General features: G+C 36.7%; 2 protein-coding genes across 2 annotated transcripts; one reads left to right on the top strand and one right to left on the bottom strand.

The window, feature by feature from the left end:
* Positions 1-2,850: 2,850 nt before the first annotated feature.
* Positions 2,851-3,867, bottom strand: LOC308681041 (putative inhibitor of apoptosis; the record flags this gene model as incomplete). The annotated part of the gene is made up of 1 exon (XM_081349561.1): positions 2,851-3,867. One exon carries the CDS (start codon positions 3,865-3,867, stop codon positions 2,851-2,853), a length of 1,017 nt encoding a protein of 338 aa, XP_081205687.1.
* Positions 3,868-12,071: 8,204 nt separating this feature from the next.
* On the top strand, positions 12,072-20,185 carry LOC308680954 (zinc-binding protein A33-like). The gene is made up of 6 exons (XM_081349427.1): positions 12,072-13,065; positions 15,979-16,074; positions 17,324-17,554; positions 17,632-17,654; positions 17,736-17,854; positions 18,878-20,185. Exons 1-6 carry the CDS (start codon positions 12,670-12,672, stop codon positions 19,402-19,404), a joined length of 1,392 nt encoding a protein of 463 aa, XP_081205553.1. The 5' UTR covers positions 12,072-12,669; the 3' UTR covers positions 19,405-20,185.
* Positions 20,186-21,437: the final 1,252 nt, after the last annotated feature.

The raw sequence follows: 21,437 nt of genomic DNA, 5'->3' as shown, positions 1-21,437 counted from the left end.
TTTGTTATAATTATTACTTAATTCAGAATTACAATTTTTGTCAATGACGCCTTTTTAATGTAATACTTAAAACGTGTTTAAGTCATAATTTGGTGGTTGACTATAGTAGTGTTGATGATGAAACGTGTTGAGTTAGGCTAGCGCTTTTTGTCCCTCTCTGCTCTTTTTCAAGATGGCGGAACGACACGGAAGCCTCCTTGGTCCCATGCAAATAAAGATAAGAAATGATCTTTCTTAAAATCAGATCATTGGCACAGATCATTTTACACCCGTGAGGACTTATTTTATGAATACAGACAATGATTTTAGCTAATAAAATACCATTTTTCAGCCGAGCGAATCTAGGCCTTCAGAAGTCATAACTTCAGGGGTCAACGGTTTAGGCCCATTGGTTTAGGTATTTGTAAAAATCAAATACTGTATGACACTTTTCAAAGTTAGAATAACCTGTTGTGTTCTGACACAAGGCCATTAACCGGTTCTTTTTTGTTTTATAAATGTATTTCGCTTATTTCTACAAATATCGACCTGAAAAATGAAAATCAGGAAATAAGAAAAACAGTGTTTTAAAATACAACAAAACCATGATAATGTTTAGATGTGGATGATTAAGTTTTAGGCGTAGTGCAACCAGATTTCTCTAACATTGCGAGGTATCACGACACACAACGTTGTAAATAAACATTTTCAAAATGTAATTTAACCATATTTTATTAATATTATGTTAATTTAAAGTTTTTGTTATTAACTAATACCTACTAACACTTTAACACACAAAATTAAAGAGATCTCAGATCACAATCTACAGTTAGATATTCTCCTACTTAGTATCTTTGGGTGTATTTTGTCTCACCGTAGTGATGCAAAGTTCTACAGTCTATAACTTTAAAACATCATCTTTGGAATCGCACGTGTCCATGTAAGATTCAAAAAGACCAAATCACTAAGAATTTGTGATACACAAATAAATACACAAAAGTTTATTACTCCGCTAGATTTAGTCATCTTGTTCAGATAGCAGGCGACACTGTTTCACATGTTGTACGTTGGACTGTGTTTTAGGTGAAGACGTTTATAGAAATAAATGACGCTTAAGAATTTAAGCGATAGTTTGACTAAATTGATATCAATCACACAAATACGAATCACACAAACTGTTTTACACTATTACAACAGAATCACATCCGACTATTGTACCGAGAGATGCATACTCATTAAAGCTTGAGGCTGTTAAACAAAGTTCCACACTCCAGTAAAATTGCATGAAAAGTAAGTTCTAGAGGTCAACTGGGTTAAAAGTAAATGCATCATCATGAGCCATTTAAAAACAAATACAGAAAAGCCACTATAGTGATCAGTTTCGAATGTCTGTCATTGACATCTTGTTTCTTTTTGTACAGTTTGCAAAAAGTACATAGAGCGTGGTCAAACATGTTAGGAAAGTATCCTATACATTATAGGTCCTTCTACACGATAGGCCTTTAACCGGTTCTTTTTTGTTTTATAAAAAAAGAAAACAAAAAATATGACTAAAAAAAATGACTAAATCTTTCTGCGATGCCTACGAAACATTGACGTGAAAGATGAGTATGGCTGTTTTTCTGTTACCTATTACATTTTAAACTCGTCTAACTATTACACTTATTTTCTTATTTTGTGTGTGCGTAGCTAAACAATGGTTAAGCTAATGAATTACGGTTGACAAGTGGTATTTTTATGTAAATTGATTCATTTTTTTTTATTCCGTCCACACTTTGACATCAGAGTTTTAGGCATCCGTCTTTTAGGCATCCGTCTTTTAGGAATCCGTCTTTTATGATCTTCTATACTGCATAATGCCGAAATGTATTAACATATCGTAAATTTCAATCGTTAGATAAATCATCTAACTATTATATGTGAAACATAGGATTCACATATTGGATTCTTGTTTATATTGAACATTGTTATTGAACCGTTTTTCAATATTATTGAAAATAATTGTTAAATAAAAGCGCTAGTGTTCTCGGCCTCATCAAAGTTCACAAAGTTTTCACAGGAGCATACCGACTCTGAAACAAGACTTTGTTTACAAGATTTTGTTTGCATTTCTTCTGAAACACCCTGTTTTGAAATGGTTTAACTTCACCAGCGTAACACTTACTGTATTGTCGGGTGTGATTGTAATGTTTTGTATGCCGTTTTCTTTACACTCACCCCGGATATCTGTTTCCTGCAGTTAGCTGTAATGTTAGTGAACTCTAGGTCTTCTCTTTGTTCATATACGACAGTATTCGCATGAATTGGCTTGATTTGATAAAATTATGTTTTAAACCATCATCTTCACTTGAGACATTTACATTATACCGTCCTAGTTTTTAAATAGCGCTAAAATGTATATTTTAACCCTTTATGCGGATATGCCGCACAAGGTTCTCTGTTCTCTGGTTCTGTGTTTTTAAAAATAAAGACAAGGATACCTCTTTCTATAAGCGACCCTTAAAATCTGTGCATACAACAAAACACGTGTAGGTGTACGATGATTTATCAGCAAATTACTTTTGTTTGAAAAAAAACTTAAATCAGCTGGTGCTTGATAACTATTGAAGTTATGATGATGCGATATTTATCACGTTTTCATTTTAACTCAATACTCTATGAACTTTAACATCTTGTTGGTCAAATTAACTTAAAGCCTGCGCATCCTAGCTACTTTCTAAATGTGTGTAACAGAACTTATGGTGAACAATTTAGCCATATGTTTTAAACGTGTAATGTTTAAACAAATTTTGTTACTGGACTGAGTGAAAATAATAAACTTCTCCTTTGTTTTTATTATTTATTAAGTTAAATGCAAATGATAGGAAAACTTTAGGATAGGAAAGTACGGACGGCGCCTTTGACCAATCCTCTACATATGGGGCACTTGCGCAGAGAAGGTGCACATTCTTTGCACACAACTAGGTGACCACAGGGGATGAAGACAATGTTCACTTCCTTATCCATGCAAACTTTGCATGTGCGCTCCTCTTGAAGTCTTTTTAACTGTTCCTCCATAGGCAAGTCTGAAAGATCTTGACTAGGGGATGCAGCTTCATTTGTCTGGGGCGTCGGGCCACACTCAAATTCCATCTCTAAAGCAGACTTCACCACAGGATTGTTCTCTTGTTCTCTCACAAATTCTCTTGAGTCGCTGTCTCCATTAGTCAATAGCTGCTCAAATAGTCTTGGCAATCTTGCTTGAATCTGATGAACAAACTCTTGGCCCTTTTCTTGCAAGAGGTATTCACATCTTGGAAACCACTTGGCATGTTCTACCCATGGATCATCACCAGACTCCCAACATCCGAGTACACCATCGCAACAAAAGCACTTCACGTCAACATTACGACCAACATAGTAAAAACCAGCCTTAGCCAATTGTTCTGGTCGAACAGTTATTCTTGAGGGCCAGTAGACAAATGTGAGCAACCTTTCTTCACACCGTTGCATTGCCGATACATTGAAAGGGCTAGATAAAGGTACATTATCTGCACAGTCACCTCGAACGAAACGGCAGTTGGGGTAATGCCTCTGGTGTTCTGATACTGCACGATCTCCCGGTTCCCAGTTGCTAAGCTGGCCTCCACAACTGAAGCAAGCCACTCTGTCGCCCTGGCCAAGGTAGTAGAAACCAGCTTTGGCAAGCTCGGCCGGAGATAATGCAGCAGGAGTCCATTTCTTAAAGGTGTCAAGGCGTTCCTGTTCCCGACGCGTGCCAAGATTGTGACAAGCCGGAGGGCGCTGGTGAGACATATCCATGTAACCCACCCGCTCCTCTGTTTGGCCTGAAACGGATGCCGTGGTGGTCGATGTTACGGGTGTGGACATATAGTCCAACATTTGCATTGCGAAGCGGGGAAAAGGCACTTTTGATGAAGGCTCTGGATGAAGACATAAAATTGTGACCACTCAAACCCTTCTCTCTGCCGGACATCCCATGACTAGTGTCTAGTCGTCCGAACACATAATCTTATTAAACTGATTAAATACCGTCTATGATGCAGGACCCGATGCAAAGAACAAAATCAAATTTTGTTCAACAACACAAAATGTCCTTTTTCTGTTCTGTACACAGCGGGCAATTTAGTTGTATCATTTGAAAAATCACCACACAATTTCAGGTATTCACATCTTGGAAATGGTTGCCACTTCGGGAATACGGTAATTAAAATGTAGAAAACAAATATTGAAATATTTAAATATTTAATCTTTTAAATCATGTAGTATTTTTAATTATTCTAAATATTATTATTATGTATACTATTATAATACTATTTTTTATGAGCCCAGACATTTTTTTTTCAGAATTTTATTTCAACATTATACTTTCATACATTGAAGAAGAAGAAGACATTTGAGTGAAAGACATTTACAGATGGTCTAACCAGAATAGAAAATCTCTGCAGGCTATCATGTTTTGCTCCAGGGTATAGTTGACCAGACTTTCAACTAATTCACCAACGTCAGTTTTTGCATTTTTTGACACCAGTGACACACAGAGATCCGTTACAAATGTCCATATAGCGAGAATTTCTTTGATTTCGAATTCGTCACAACATTCACGCAACACATCCAGAACTTTTCTGAGGATTACGCCGATCGGCTCTTTGCTGTCAAAAAACATGGGCGTTACATCAGTCCATGACTTTATCAAACCTCTTACGTCGTCCATCTCATTTTTGAGATTTGTCACACGTTTGGTGTCCTGCGTACAATCTTTTTTCATACCACACGCAGCGTCGATAATCCTGTGCATCAAGCCAACCATTTGGCCTCTAAAATGATCTTTAAACATACTGTCTAACATATCTCTTAAACGACACTCTTTGCCCGTGGCACACTCACACACCGGAGGATACTTGTGCCCCGCATCGCCAGAACTCAACGGGGAGTCGCTCTCTTTTAGGTTTTGTGTCGCCATTTTTCAACTTTTCGAATTTTTTTCAAATTTTCCTGGAATGTTCCTGGAATCTCCTGAGTCCTTGCGGGACAATTAGCCAAGCCTTGTGTTTTTGGGTCGGAAGTTTGCGTCAGGTTCTGGCAATCAGGACTTTCAACTTTTGTTGCAGTAGCACAGCAGTCCGCGGCTAGTAGAGCTAGAGTAGAGCTAGAGCGGGCGATGTCCTGAAATATTTATCAGGACAACAGCTCAGCCCACCCTGTTGTGTAGGATGCACGGGGACTGTCATCAGGAAAGCCGTAAATAACTATGTAAATTAAAGCCATATTGCATCAGAAGTAGCGTCATGGAAAAGTTATGCATATGCCGCCAGAGAGAAGTTTATTATTTTCACTCAGTCCAGTAACAAAATTTGTTTAAACATTACACGTTTAAAACATATGGCTAAATTGTTCACCATAAGTTCTGTTACACACATTTAGAAAGTAGCTAGGATGCGCAGGCTTTAAGTTAATTTGACCAACAAGATGTTAAAGTTCATAGAGTATTGAGTTAAAATGAAAACGTGATAAATATCGCATCATCATAACTTCAATAGTTATCAAGCACCAGCTGATTTAAGTTTTTTTTCAAACAAAAGTAATTTGCTGATAAATCATCGTACACCTACACGTGTTTTGTTGTATGCACAGATTTTAAGGGTCGCTTATAGAAAGAGGTATCCTTGTCTTTATTTTTAAAAACACAGAACCAGAGAACAGAGAACCTTGTGCGGCATATCCGCATAAAGGGTTAAAATATACATTTTAGCGCTATTTAAAAACTAGGACGGTATAATGTAAATGTCTCAAGTGAAGATGATGGTTTAAAACATAATTTTATCAAATCAAGCCAATTCATGCGAATACTGTCGTATATGAACAAAGAGAAGACCTAGAGTTCACTAACATTACAGCTAACTGCAGGAAACAGATATCCGGGGTGAGTGTAAAGAAAACGGCATACAAAACATTACAATCACACCCGACAATACAGTAAGTGTTACGCTGGTGAAGTTAAACCATTTCAAAACAGGGTGTTTCAGAAGAAATGCAAACAAAATCTTGTAAACAAAGTCTTGTTTCAGAGTCGGTATGCTCCTGTGAAAACTTTGTGAACTTTGATGAGGCCGAGAACACTAGCGCTTTTATTTAACAATTATTTTCAATAATATTGAAAAACGGTTCAATAACAATGTTCAATATAAACAAGAATCCAATATGTGAATCCTATGTTTCACATATAATAGTTAGATGATTTATCTAACGATTGAAATTTACGATATGTTAATACATTTCGGCATTATGCAGTATAGAAGATCATAAAAGACGGATTCCTAAAAGACGGATGCCTAAAAGACGGATGCCTAAAACTCTGATGTCAAAGTGTGGACGGAATAAAAAAAAATGAATCAATTTACATAAAAATACCACTTGTCAACCGTAATTCATTAGCTTAACCATTGTTTAGCTACGCACACACAAAATAAGAAAATAAGTGTAATAGTTAGACGAGTTTAAAATGTAATAGGTAACAGAAAAACAGCCATACTCATCTTTCACGTCAATGTTTCGTAGGCATCGCAGAAAGATTTAGTCATTTTTTTTAGTCATATTTTTTGTTTTCTTTTTTTATAAAACAAAAAAGAACCGGTTAAAGGCCTATCGTGTAGAAGGACCTATAATGTATAGGATACTTTCCTAACATGTTTGACCACGCTCTATGTACTTTTTGCAAACTGTACAAAAAGAAACAAGATGTCAATGACAGACATTCGAAACTGATCACTATAGTGGCTTTTCTGTATTTGTTTTTAAATGGCTCATGATGATGCATTTACTTTTAACCCAGTTGACCTCTAGAACTTACTTTTCATGCAATTTTACTGGAGTGTGGAACTTTGTTTAACAGCCTCAAGCTTTAATGAGTATGCATCTCTCGGTACAATAGTCGGATGTGATTCTGTTGTAATAGTGTAAAACAGTTTGTGTGATTCGTATTTGTGTGATTGATATCAATTTAGTCAAACTATCGCTTAAATTCTTAAGCGTCATTTATTTCTATAAACGTCTTCACCTAAAACACAGTCCAACGTACAACATGTGAAACAGTGTCGCCTGCTATCTGAACAAGATGACTAAATCTAGCGGAGTAATAAACTTTTGTGTATTTATTTGTGTATCACAAATTCTTAGTGATTTGGTCTTTTTGAATCTTACATGGACACGTGCGATTCCAAAGATGATGTTTTAAAGTTATAGACTGTAGAACTTTGCATCACTACGGTGAGACAAAATACACCCAAAGATACTAAGTAGGAGAATATCTAACTGTAGATTGTGATCTGAGATCTCTTTAATTTTGTGTGTTAAAGTGTTAGTAGGTATTAGTTAATAACAAAAACTTTAAATTAACATAATATTAATAAAATATGGTTAAATTACATTTTGAAAATGTTTATTTACAACGTTGTGTGTCGTGATACCTCGCAATGTTAGAGAAATCTGGTTGCACTACGCCTAAAACTTAATCATCCACATCTAAACATTATCATGGTTTTGTTGTATTTTAAAACACTGTTTTTCTTATTTCCTGATTTTCATTTTTCAGGTCGATATTTGTAGAAATAAGCGAAATACATTTATAAAACAAAAAAGAACCGGTTAATGGCCTTGTGTCAGAACACAACAGGTTATTCTAACTTTGAAAAGTGTCATACAGTATTTGATTTTTACAAATACCTAAACCAATGGGCCTAAACCGTTGACCCCTGAAGTTATGACTTCTGAAGGCCTAGATTCGCTCGGCTGAAAAATGGTATTTTATTAGCTAAAATCATTGTCTGTATTCATAAAATAAGTCCTCACGGGTGTAAAATGATCTGTGCCAATGATCTGATTTTAAGAAAGATCATTTCTTATCTTTATTTGCATGGGACCAAGGAGGCTTCCGTGTCGTTCCGCCATCTTGAAAAAGAGCAGAGAGGGACAAAAAGCGCTAGCCTAACTCAACACGTTTCATCATCAACACTACTATAGTCAACCACCAAATTATGACTTAAACACGTTTTAAGTATTACATTAAAAAGGCGTCATTGACAAAAATTGTAATTCTGAATTAAGTAATAATTATAACAAAAAGTTGAAATTACAGTTATGACTATGCGTCATAATTATGAGATGAAATGATGATGTACTAAATTGAAATTATGATAAAGTAAATGTTCCATAGTGAAATTTTCTGAATTCAATATAATTGTATTTGTGAAAATGATTCAGTACCGAATCTTCAATAAACTGCTTGTTTCTGCAGTTCGTGTAGGCCTCTAAGACTTGTAGGCCTCTAAGACTATGGATAACTAAAAATGATTATTGAATAACTTGAATTTTGTTGACAATGTAAAAAAAAAATTGTCTTCCCATACCGGGAGTCGAACCCGGGCAGCCTGGATGAAAGCCAGGAATCCTAACCGCTAGACCATATGGGAGGCAATGATACTGCCCCGGCAAAATTGAAAGGCTGCACTGCACAGTACATTATAATGCAGGATCATACTTATGCCGAGCCACGGGAGAAGGAATCCTCATCGCCTAAAAGCTAACATTTAATTTAGCGGTATGTAAATAAATATCAGGATAGCTTTTCCCCATGTGGAAAGATCTAATGAAGGAGAAAGACTTTGAAAGGGAAGTTGCCTGATTTCTTCTCGACAGGCAAGTCAAAGGTATGGTCTAAATTACAAGCTTTTTTCATTGCTTGGTTGTGTAAATCATTATATAGCTGCCATAACAGTACAAAAACATGTATCGTTAAACTCAATGAAGCGCTATTGGAAGCCATGTTGTCATAGCTTCTTGACACATTACGGCTACCGCAGTTGCAACACGCATTTGAAAAAGCGAGTAGATGGGAGAACCACTAGATGGGAGAAATTCTTTTGGGAGAACTAACTTGTAGTTGGGTCTTTAACAAAAAAAAAAAAAAAAAAAAAAACAACAAGCCTCCACAATCGAGGAGGTCAAAGGGCATGCTTCCTGCTATAGATAGTATCATCAGCTCTCCCCAAAGTCTATTCATGCATGATCTTTGCCAGCAGACAGATTTTAAACACCGATTTTACACTTCTACATATATTTTGAGTAGATAACCGATAGTATATTCTCAGTAAAGGGTTTCACCCTGTGTGATTCCACACTGATTAAGGATAGTTCGGGGAATACAAGTTAAAATGATCTTATACGATCGTATACTTATACTTTGAATTATGACTGATAAAATTAAATATTCGCTCAAGACCAACTTTACTTATGCCGCGTCAGTGATTTTGCAGATGATACAACTTAGTCTAAATAAGAGCAATGTGGAGTCCTCGGATTTCTTAAAAACAACACAACAACAAAACATTGTGACAAACTTTGACAACATGTTGTATGGACAAAAGATCTAAGATGCCCAAGCACAGTTTTTCAACAATCAACAACTAAACGCTGTTTAGTAAAAATTCTACTTTAGGTTACCGTTAAACAAAATCATTACAGTAATCTTCTAAGAAAATAAATAGAAGATATGATTTTAATAAAACTTTAAAGATTTCTTTTAATTTTAAAATACCTTATTTAAACTTGTATGATTATGCTTTTAAATGAATTTAGTATAAACTCTGGATGTACTCTGTAAAAGGCGTTAGCAGACTAGATTTACTGTGACATTGTCCCCCGAGACTCATCTGGTCTGATACCCTGTTTCCTGAAGCTTCAGATCACACTGTGGTTTATCTCTGAAGGATCTGGGGCTGTAAGGTGTTTTTGTTTATATATTTATTTAGCTAAAACTTTGTTTACATTTTAGTAACATATGTTATTAATAATAATTTAATTTAAAATAGAGATTAGTTTATTTTTTAGAACCGTGTGTGTGCACAAAATGATATTAAATGATTTATTTATTTATTTATTTCATTTTGAAAATGTACAAATGTAGTTTTCTGTGTTTAGGTGTACGGTACAAAATTCATTATAGCTATGGAAAGCCCCCACCATAAAAATTGAAACCCCGCATGGACAAAAAAATGCTGATTGAATCTTTTCATATAAATGAGATTTAAAACGACTAAAAAGTACAGTTTTTCTACAATCTAAAGTTTTTGAACAGACAGACATTGTTTAATAACAATTATACTTTAGGTCACCATTAAACAAAATCATTACAGTAATCTTCTAAAAGATAAATAGAAGATATGAATGTATTCAAACTTTAAAGATTTTATTTAAACAGTCTTTTAATTTTAAAAGATCATATTTAAACTTTTACGATTATGTTTTGAAATAAATTCAGAAAGATGACGGCACGCTAATTTACCGGAACCTGTCACAGACACACGTACGCACACACACACACACACACACACACACACACACACACACACACACACACACACAAACATACCATTTGTCTGGTGCTTCATGAAATCTTCAGTCAGCAGACTTAGATGAATTTTATTTTTATCTAAAACTGAAATTTCAGTAGATTTTTATTTTTTATTTTTTTATATACTTTTAAAGAACAGAATGTTTTTCAACTTTAGTTAAATTAGCAAGATAACCATTTTAATGTATACCCTTTTTTATGTAATATGATTTTTATTCTTTTGTTTATCAAAAACAATTGGATCAATAAGATATTTATTTTATAAGCATTTAATTATATACTTTTATAAAGAACTGAATGGTTTTCAACTTTAGTTAAATTAGCAAGATAGCTATTTTATTTTATACACTTATAGGCCTAAAGAACGGAATGTTTATGTAATATGATTTTTTTTATTCTTTTGTTTATCTAAAACTGAATTAAATGGTTTCAGTAGATTTTTAGTAAGATATTATTGCATATTATTTGTGTGAAATATAAAACATGATTAGGGTAACTCTCTTTTTCTCACTTTCACTGTTACCTCAGGAATGTGGAGGGGGTCATGTCAGAGGACACACACACACACACACACACACACACACACACACACACACACACACACACACACAATTCAGAAAGATGACGGCACGCTAATTTACCGGAACCTGTCACAGACACACGTACGCACACACACACACACACACACACACACACACCCACAGGCACACTACTCTGGCTGGAGAGGCATTCAGAAAAACAGTGTTTTTGTTTTACAACTTTTAATAATGTATTGAATTTAAAAACATTATTACGACTTTTAATAAATGTATTAAATTTAATTAAAAAAAAAAAAAAAAATAAAAACAACATTTTATAAACATATCATTTAAACTTTGAAATAAATTTTGCACTATTGTCTCATTCTGATCGCTGAATAAACCTAGGAGGAGAGAGAGAGAGAAACACTGACATTTATGTTATATTATTTTATAATCTTTTCATTTATACTTTAAAAGAACGGTATGTTTTCAACCTTGGTTAAATTATTTTATAATCTTTTCATTTATACTTTTTAAAGAACAGTATGTTTTCAACTCTTTTTTTTGTGATAGGCTTTAGTATTTAGTAAAATCCTTATTCATTTTATTCTTTTGTTTCTCTAAAACTGAATTAAATGGTTTCAGTAGATTTTTGCTAAGATATTATTGTATATCATTTGTGTGAAATATAAAACATGATTAGGGACAACTCTCTTTTTTTTCTCACTTTTGCTGTTACCTCAGGAATGTGGAGGGATCATATCAGATGCTGACACATTTCCTAACAGCACTTGTGATGCCATATAGCCAGACACACATACACACAGAAAATACACCCAGCTTGTGTGCAAGAGATAATGGGTGTGTGACACAGTCTTCAAACTTTCTGTCAAAACCACATGATCTACAACTAGCTAGGACGATAGGGCAAACCATAACAACATATGCCGGAAAGACACCGGTAGATAAAAACAACATATGCGGTAGATAAAACTGTCAAAACGCATGATCGAACGCTCGATATGACAATTCATATCCATATCTATACACGACAGAAAGGGCGGGACAGCTCAACGGACAACCGGAAGGGCGGTGACCAGATGTCTTATCTGTGGGCGGGACCGGAAGTCATCAATCATTTTGACAGGTGCCATAGGGTTATCACTACTACTGACAATCAGCAGATAAACAGAGGAGTGTTTATCACTGAAACTTCAGCATGAGAAGAAATCATTTTAAGAGAGAGGGAGCATGACAGACCCTGGAGAAGAGCAATAAATAAAACACGTATAAGGGTTTTGAGATCTTTTATTCTTTTTATATTTGAGTATTTTTATGGTTCTTTTGTGTTCAATCCAAGGATTTAGCTTTATATCTTAATGTTTCAATGTAAGTTAATTTTGAATATTAGATTAGATTAGTTTAGATTTTGTTATTTTTGCCTAAAGAAATCCTGATGTTGTTCTTTGACTTGTTTCAACACACCAACTTGATCAGAAGCTCCACCCTCTTACAACACTAACCAGGAAGAGACTGACTTGTTATTTCTCTTTTCTGCCATACTGACTTTGTCTCGACAAAAGCAATAAAGAATCAGCGATCAGTGGAGTACGAAGGGGAAAACTTTACAGAAAAATTTGAGAAGTTTGTTACTGAACAAGTTTGTTTCTGATCTTTGTGATTCTCATGGTGATTCATTTTTTAAACCGTCGATCAGAAAGTGAAAGTAAAGTTTAGATTGCTGGAGCTCAAACAGTGAAAATGGCTTCAGCAGCTGAAGATGATTATATTTGTCCTGTGTGTCGTGAAATCTACAAGGCTCCTGTTATTTTATCCTGTAGTCACAGTTTCTGTAAAGAGTGTCTTCAACAGTTCTGGAGAACCAAGGAATCTCAGGAGTGTCCTGTCTGCAGGAGAAGATCCTCAAGATCTGATCCTCCAGTTAGTCTTGCATTAAAAAACTTGTGTGAGTCGTTCCTGAAGGAGAGAAATGAGAGGCGTTCATCAGGGTCTGAGGAGATCTGCAGTTTACACAGTGAGAAACTCAAACTCTTCTGTCTGGAGGACAAACAGCCTGTGTGTATCGTGTGCAGAGATTCAGAACAACATGACAATCATAAATTCAGACCCATCAGTGAAGTGGTTTCATCATATAAGGTAAGACAAATGTTTCTTGATTCACACGTTAAGAATCATAACGAGTCACAAACACTGATCGTTCCAGTTACTAACGTAACCTTGGTCCTGATGAGCAAAGATCTGTGTGCGCAGAGTTCCTCCTTCAATTGGGCTAAAAGCGGTCAATCATTGAGGTAATTCAGGAGGTGAACTCCCATCTGTCTCAGGGGGAGAGGGCCGCATCCACGAATATCATAAAAGTACGCAGAGCAAGAGACAGTCAGAATGGTAGGACTGTATTATTTTGGTAAGCCCCCTCGAACGTGAATCTCAAGAACTGTGATGAGAGGCTATCTGGATATGAAAGTATGCGTCCTTCAGATCCACTGATAAAAAACAATCAGATCTGAGACTGAAGTGTTAGTCACACTCCTGAAGCAGGGGAGCCTGCGAGAGAACTGGAGCGAGTAACTCCGTTTGATTATTTCTAAAACCCAATCTGACATGCCGGTAAAAGCTTCCCAAGCCTGGCTCTGGGCGGCGAGGGGTTGAAGAGTCGCAGCTGTGGTGGGGGGGGCTGATGATTGCAATAGGATAATGAAGAGGAGGAATGCTCTTTGCAAAAGGTGTTTGTTTGTTCATTCCATATAAAACTAATAGTCCTCATTTCATTGCTTGAGTCATTACATACAAAAAGGTTGAACTAGTTGTCAAAATCTGTCAAGCAAATTTTACACATTTTTAAAAAAAAAATTTTTCCTGAATTGAACAATTTCTCTCAGATGAATCTCAGCTTTCACTGATGAGGAACGTCTGGATGTGCATGAATGATTACAGTACTATGTATTTTGTATGTTCAGTTCCAATATGTACTGCAATATTGTGTACAGTTGTGCTCAGCTCTACCCAGAGGGAGTTTATGTTTGTTGTAAATAAGGGTGTATTTTTTCTTTTGCACAATGCTGTAAACAAATTAGAATTGCAAAGAGCATATGCAGTAAAAATGTGAAACATACATATTCAGTGTCTTTTACTCAGTTACCTCACTAAATACAGTAATGTGTAACTTTACTGTATTTTTCAAATGGCTGTGCAAATAGTATATAGTGCTGTCTTGAGCATTTCCAGGTAGTGTCACCAAGATCTGACTTTTTTTGCATTGGAAAACATTTACAGAGTAAACTGTCATAATGAAAACATGACAAAGCCATTTGACTATCTTCTTCATAAACAATGGTGTCAGGACTTTTCATCTTGATGACACTGACACAGGGCCGGCCCGAGGCATAAGCGAACTTAGCGGCTGCTTGGGGCCCCCTCGCCACCAGGGGGCCCCCAAGCGAGTTTTTTTTTTTTTTTTTTTTACATATTAATTAAATTAAACAAGTGACATAAATTAATGAATGGATTAATAATTCAAGACAAGAAAATTCTGATTTCATGATCAATATACCTGCCTACAACTGCTGCTGTGGCTGCCAGTGTTTGAGTCATATGCGCATAACCTCGCGTGCATAGAAAATTTGTGCGCAAAGTCACGGTAATGTTAAGCCATTTCACACAAATTTGATTTGATCAATGATTTATCCTTTAAATTTAATGATATTCAGAACAGAACAAGAATAAAAAAATAACTATAAACAAGCCAAAACAAAATAATTTAAAGCGAAAGTGAAAGCGGATCTCTCTCATTAGAATCAAACTGTTTCAACATTCGCGATGGATTTGGATGGTAAACTATTCTTTATTATAGGCTTCTTTGTACTTCACCCACGTTCCAATATCGAGGGAAAAAATCATCCTCTTCACAAGCGCAAAAATGTGCTTGAAATCCAATATCGAGGGAAAAAATCATTCTCTTCACATGCGTAAAAATGTGCTTGGAAACATCACAGTGGAGCGGTGCTTAGGCTACGCAGCGCTGAATGGTACGAATTGTAGGCTACTACTGACTATTTAAAAAGAGCAGTGTAATTTTTACATGTTAGTTTGACTATTTTATTATTATATTTTATTACGGCTATAACGAACAGGCTGCGATGTCAAGATTGCAGTGCTGGAATATGTTGTGTGTGTGTGTGTGTGTGTGTGTGTGTGAGGCGCAGGCGCGATCGAACAGTGGAAACATAAACACATACTCCGTCATGTTCATATAAGACATCATTCAAACTGCAAAGGGTTGCAAAACGGTGGAGGATATTTTGCAAATAATTTTTTTTTATATATGTTTTTTGACAGTTTGTTTTCAGAAGTTTCAAAGAGTTAGTAAAAGAGTAAAGAAAAAGTTAAAACATTTTTATTTAAGTATCTATTTTTTATTAAGTAGGCTATTTATTTTGTATTTATACATAACCTCATTGTATTAATTTATAATGTAACATTATAGAGTGACATTGTGTCAATAATCGTCAAGCACAGGTGACTCCGCGTGGTGGGAGGGGGCCCCCAAATCAAATTCTGCTTAGGGCCCCCAAAAGGCTCGGGCCGGCACTGCACTGACACTGTCATTGACGTGAATACTTGCGTTTGAGGAGTGAGCTCTCCATTTTGAGCAAGTGACACGCTTTTGCAGGTTATCAACTAGGTTTTGCAGTTTGTACTAATTGTTTTGAGAACTGCATTAACTGTTGTGCAAATGTAAATAGTGATGTAAGAAATGCACCAAAGCAACTGAGAAAAACTGTAATAACTACGGGGGCAAATACATTTTCACGCCGGCCCAGTTGGTATTGGAGAACTTTTTTTGTTTCAATAAATAACATTATCATTTACAAACTTTACTTTGTGTTTACTCAGGTTGCCTTTGTTTTATGGTAGGTTTAATTTTCTGAATCAATTTAGTATGAGATGGGGGCAAATACTTTTTCACTGCATTATATGATCATATATTGAACTGTATTGTCTTCTCTTCACTGTAATCTGGTGTTTTAATGTATTTTTGCTCAATTCTAGGAGGAGCTCAATACAGCACTGGAGTCCTTACAAGAGAAACTTGAACACAATGAACAAATGAAAGCAGAGTTAGAGAAAACAGTTCAACACATCAAGGTGAGGAAACAGAAACGAGAGTCATTTTCATTACAGCTGTTGGATCACTATATACAGTTATGATTTGATATAATAGATTCCAGTTTATTATTTCTGTAAATGACTAGCAGCAATCTTCTTCTGGATCCGTTTTATGTCGGGTATCTGAGTTTATCTTGGATATTAAAGGCACAATATGTATCTTTTTTTGCTTTAAAAATAGCAAAAATCACTATATCTATGTTATATATTTTTTTTAGTTGTGTACTTACATTATCCCGACTGTTTCCAACAACTTTCAAACCAGGAGAAATTTGTAATTTAATTCGAAGACACGTACCGTTTCTTTATTTCCGTTTTTTCGCCGTCAATGGCGTCATATCCGCGTTCTCCCTGGTTTCCGCTCGTACTGCCATGGCAACCAGAGCCCTCTGATAGTAACCAAAGCGACTGACGTGGACCACCGGAGTTCGCAATGTCTATTTGCACGCTGTTGTTGTTTCGTTCAAACATTATGGACCATGGCAAGCAGACTTTGGATAAAAAAGGAGAACTAAAACGAGAGTCAATATCAGCGCTGTGTTTTCGAGATGCCGAGAGCTCCCATAGACAGTATATAAACGAGAGCTCCACGTCCGAGACTTCGACCGCTCCTACATGTACTTTATTAAACAGGTGAGCACATTTACATAAAACTAATCAATGTTATATAGTTCAACAATGATAAAATGTCAGAATATGATCTGTATGTTATTCTAATGTTGATCTAGTTTACTGCTAGTCTCATACAGACAAACTAACATATAACGTTACAGTTCAACACATTGAAATGCAGTTTAGTGTGCTAATGTAATGTTAGACCAGGTGAAACAGCACTGCGTTACCTCACAAGTTTAATTTGTCTAATAAACTGACCTGTGAGTAGTAATTCTGCGTGTAGTTCGGTAGAATGAAATGTCCATATTCCTTTTATATCCGCGGGACTCGCGTCGCGTGTGGAGCTGATAGCTGTCTCTCAGCAATCCCGAACTGCTTCATATCACAGTCATGATAAAAGCATCGATGTATTCAGTCATCCATAAACATTATTAGATCGGTCGGCATGACGTTGACGACAAGATCCATAATTCTTAGCAAATGTTGCGTCATCAAACTACGCCTTTGTTATTGTAAAGAGGTTAGCGACCCCTAGTGGAGAAAAAATTCCATACTGTACGTTTAATGATGTGTGTCGATTGAGATGATTGGAGTGAATGTGCTTTGATTTCAGTCTCAAGCTGAGCACACAGAGCGTCAGATTAAACAGCAGTTTGAGAAGCTTCATCAGTTTCTCAGAGATGAAGAAGAAGCTACAGTCACTGCACTGAGGGAGGAAGAGGAGCAGAAGAAGCAGAGGATGAAGGAGAAGCTGGAGGAGATGAACACACACATCTCAGCTCTTTCACACACAATCAAAGACATGGAGGAGATGATGAAAGCCAATGACGTCTGCTTTCTGAAGGTCTGATTTCAGATCATTGGTTGATTGATTGATGATTGATTGAGTTCTTGATGATAAATGGTGTGTTTGTTCTGCAGGAGTTTCCAGTCTCAATGGAAAGGTGAGTGATCTGCTCCTGTCTCTGGTCTCTCTGGTTCTGATCCAAAGCCACTGCAGTTCTGACTCCTGAATGTTCTTCCAGAGTCCAGAGCTCACAGCCGGATCCACAGATGGCTTCTGGAGCTTTGATTCATGTGCCACGATACTTGGGCAACCTGCCGTTCAGAGTCTGGAAGAAGATGCAGGACATCGTCCAAAACAGTGAGTCTGACTGCAGGAGATCTGAGCTGGACATGATGGATGGGTGGAGAGTTAGAGGTTCTGCATGACAGAGATGTTCAGCATGTTCTGTTTGCTAGCATTAGTCAAAGGAGCCAACCACCATGTCTCTGTGATGTTCTGGTGCAGAGATGTAGGTCTTGTTGAACAGTTGCTAGGGTACTCTGCTTAGTTGCTAGGGAGTGGCTTGACAGCTGCCAGTGATGTTACTTCAAAGGCTGCTTGCCAGTATGAATGATATAAACCAACCGCAACTCCTCTATGACATTCAGATTACAAGATATCCCTCTTTGGATTTGGGTTGCTAGGGTGCTCGACAATGGTTGCTAGGGCGTGGCTAGGAAGTGTTAAATGTGATTTGTGTTTGTAAGCAGTGATGCTTTGCCTTCAATAATAATAATAATAATTTATCAAGTCAACATAATAAGTCAAACACAACAGACAGTCATAATAAACTAATTTAAAACAAAACAGACTATAAGAGCCAATAAAATGATGATCAGATGCTGAAGATCAGACACACACTTACAGTTCTTCATCATCAGTATAAATCTCAACAGATCTCATTGATTTATTGTTATTTAACTTTCCCAAATTATCAGTTTCTCTTGATGGACACAAATGTCTGAATCTCATATTTAATGTTTGTAGTTGATTCAACGTCACACAGGCACTTTTACCAAAGTAAAAACACAGTAAACAAAACAAACTTCCTAGAAATCCAACACAGAGCCGCGCTAAAATACTGGGAAAAGTAAACACTCACAGACTGATGATCTCTCCTGTTGTTCGACTGCTTCTTCATATTTAATGTTTGTAGTTGATGCCGTTAAACGCTGATGATAAAAACGAGTGTGAAACTAATAACAGCACTGACAGTGATCAGAGGAACATGTGTTTGATCAACAGGACGAGTGTCATAATTCATAATAATCTGTGTTGGGTTCACTCTTGATCATTATATGAAGATCAGAATAAAAGCTTCTGTTGATTGTGTCTCATCAGCTCCTGTGATTCTGGATCCAAACACGGCTCATCCACGTCTCGTCGTGTCTGATGATCTGACCAGTGTGAGACTCAGCGGGAACAAACAACCTCTTCCTGATAATCCAGAGAGATTTGACCGGACTCTCTGGGTTCTGGGTTCAGAGGGTTTTAACTCAGGAACACACTGCTGGGATGTGGAGGTTAAAGAGAGTTCAGACTGGAGTCTTGGAGTAACTTCAGAGGACCAGAGGAAGGGATTATTTTTCTTCAGCATTGATTATAAAGGGAACACTGATTTCTTCGACACTGATATCTGGAGTGTGTGGTATCATCATAATCAGTGCGCTATAAATTCTGGTTTTCGTGTTAAACAGAAGCTTGATCGTGTGAGAGTGAATCTGGACTATGACGGAGGAACGGTGTCGTTCTCTGATCCTGTAACTAACACACATCTACACACATTCACAGCCACCTTCACTCACACACTCTTTCCATTCTTCTATTGTTTTGACTCTCTGAGGATCTTACCGGTCAATAGTCAGTAAACGTCACTCCTGTAGATCTGGATCTTCCTGCTTTCATCATGTTTCCAATATTTAATCCATATCACATGAGTAAGAGTGCTGTTGATCTGAATATCAGTACGGTGGCTGTGATTGGGCCGTGATGATCACATGACTGATATCCAGCACTACAGCAACACTCAGATCAATAAACAAGAAGTTTTCATTTATATTCCACTTCACAGAATTAGACCGATTAGAGGCCATTTTAGCATTCATGTTTTCAGGATAATTGACATTTACCCGATTATTTCAGTCAATGTGTGTTTATTCATTTCTAACTTTTTTGCATCATAATTATATATGATTATATTCCATATTTTTTTCTTGTATTACATCAAATCACTGAAGCAGTAAATTCTGCACATTCTCAGTGTTTGTTCAACATGAGACTAAATGAATAATTATTTCAGTTATAGAGGAGAAATGATCATTTGTTCATTGGAATAAATGGATGTAAAAGGTTCTTGCTGAAAATCTTGTGTTTTAAATAAATAAATAATATGTGATTATGTGATTTAATGCTCAGAGTGAAAGATTAAATGTTTGGGATGATAATTAGGGTTTAAGTCGTGGAAACAATACTTTACAGACGTAACATGTTTATTTGACCTTTCTTTCTGCCTTTATTGGAAACTCCTTCAGTCTTCCTTCGTCTGACAGACGCACATCTGTAGTTTTGACGAGCGGCAGAGATTTACATGGCGCTGTTTTCCTCATCCATTTCAAACATGTTATTATATATTATTAAATTGTATACAATTATTTTTATGGTTTTTTTTGTACTTCATTATAAAGACTATTTAGATCAATTCTTGATCCAGCAATATTCAGAAACGGCTATTTTTCTGCTTAACTTTTTTTAGATTATAAAAAACAGACTAAATTACAAAAATAAGGAAGAATGATGTTTGAGAGGTAACATGTATTATTCTTACCAATAGTGATAAAATAATTTAATATACAATTTAATTAAATGAATATTATGAACCTTTTTAACGGTGCTTTAACGGGATCAACAAATACAGCTTCTGTCATGTGACACCATATTTATTTGCTTTAAAACGTCTCCGGTTACTATCGTAACCTCGGTTCCCTGAGAGGCGGGAACGAGACATTACGTCACTGACGTATATGGGAACTCCTTCCTTCTCCATTTTCACTGAAATCTTATAGGCTAACGCCAGCTGGAGACAGCTGACCAATTGACGCGAACATGCAAATGCTGACCGGTCCGCGGGCAGTATAAATAGCAAGGGCGCGACAATACATCAGAATCAAGACTGAACGCTAGCACAGCTGATCAAACGGCGAGCACGACGGCTGACGTAATGTCTCGTTCCCGCCTCTCAGGGAACCGAGGTTACGATAGTAACCGGAGACGTTCCCTTTCAAGGCGGTCACTTCGACATTACGTCACTGACGTATATGGGAACTGTATAGAATCCCGCCGTGAGCGCAGTGAAGATAAGCCCTGAACGGGGTCAAGCTACACTCCCACGAGAGACAACAGTTCTAAGCCAGCAGCGCCGCTAGGAGCACTCGAACTGATAGGCGAAACTAGACCAAGAAACGTCTGTTCCGACCTTACCAAGTTGCATATCCAATGCAATGAAGCGAAGGCTGCACTGGACAGGGCAGCACAACACCATAAGCACTCAAACACAAGAGTTAACACAGTGTCGACGGCAATAGCGGTGACAGCTGCATAACCTTATAGCCATACACAGGGTTAACAGTACATTGAAAACTACTGCGTAATGCAGAACAGCTATGTAACATTATAGTCATAACACAGAGTTAGCAGTAATGGTAACTCTGCATAATGCAGACTACTGCACAGCTGGTGGTAACAGTTCATGAGTACATGAATAAAACTCACCAAACCCACGACGCTATAGGCAGTGCATCAAACTTGAAACCCTGGCGAACATGTTCTGAGAAGACGGCCAGCATACCTAAATCCCGTAGGCATTAAGCCAACATTGCAAGCGTCGAATTCAGTGAGAAAGTCT

This window comes from Scardinius erythrophthalmus (assembly GCF_964197995.2).
Source record: "Scardinius erythrophthalmus genome assembly, chromosome: 20".
Classification (NCBI taxonomy): domain Eukaryota; kingdom Metazoa; phylum Chordata; class Actinopteri; order Cypriniformes; family Leuciscidae; genus Scardinius; species Scardinius erythrophthalmus.
This window is presented reverse-complemented; position numbering and strand designations above follow the sequence as displayed.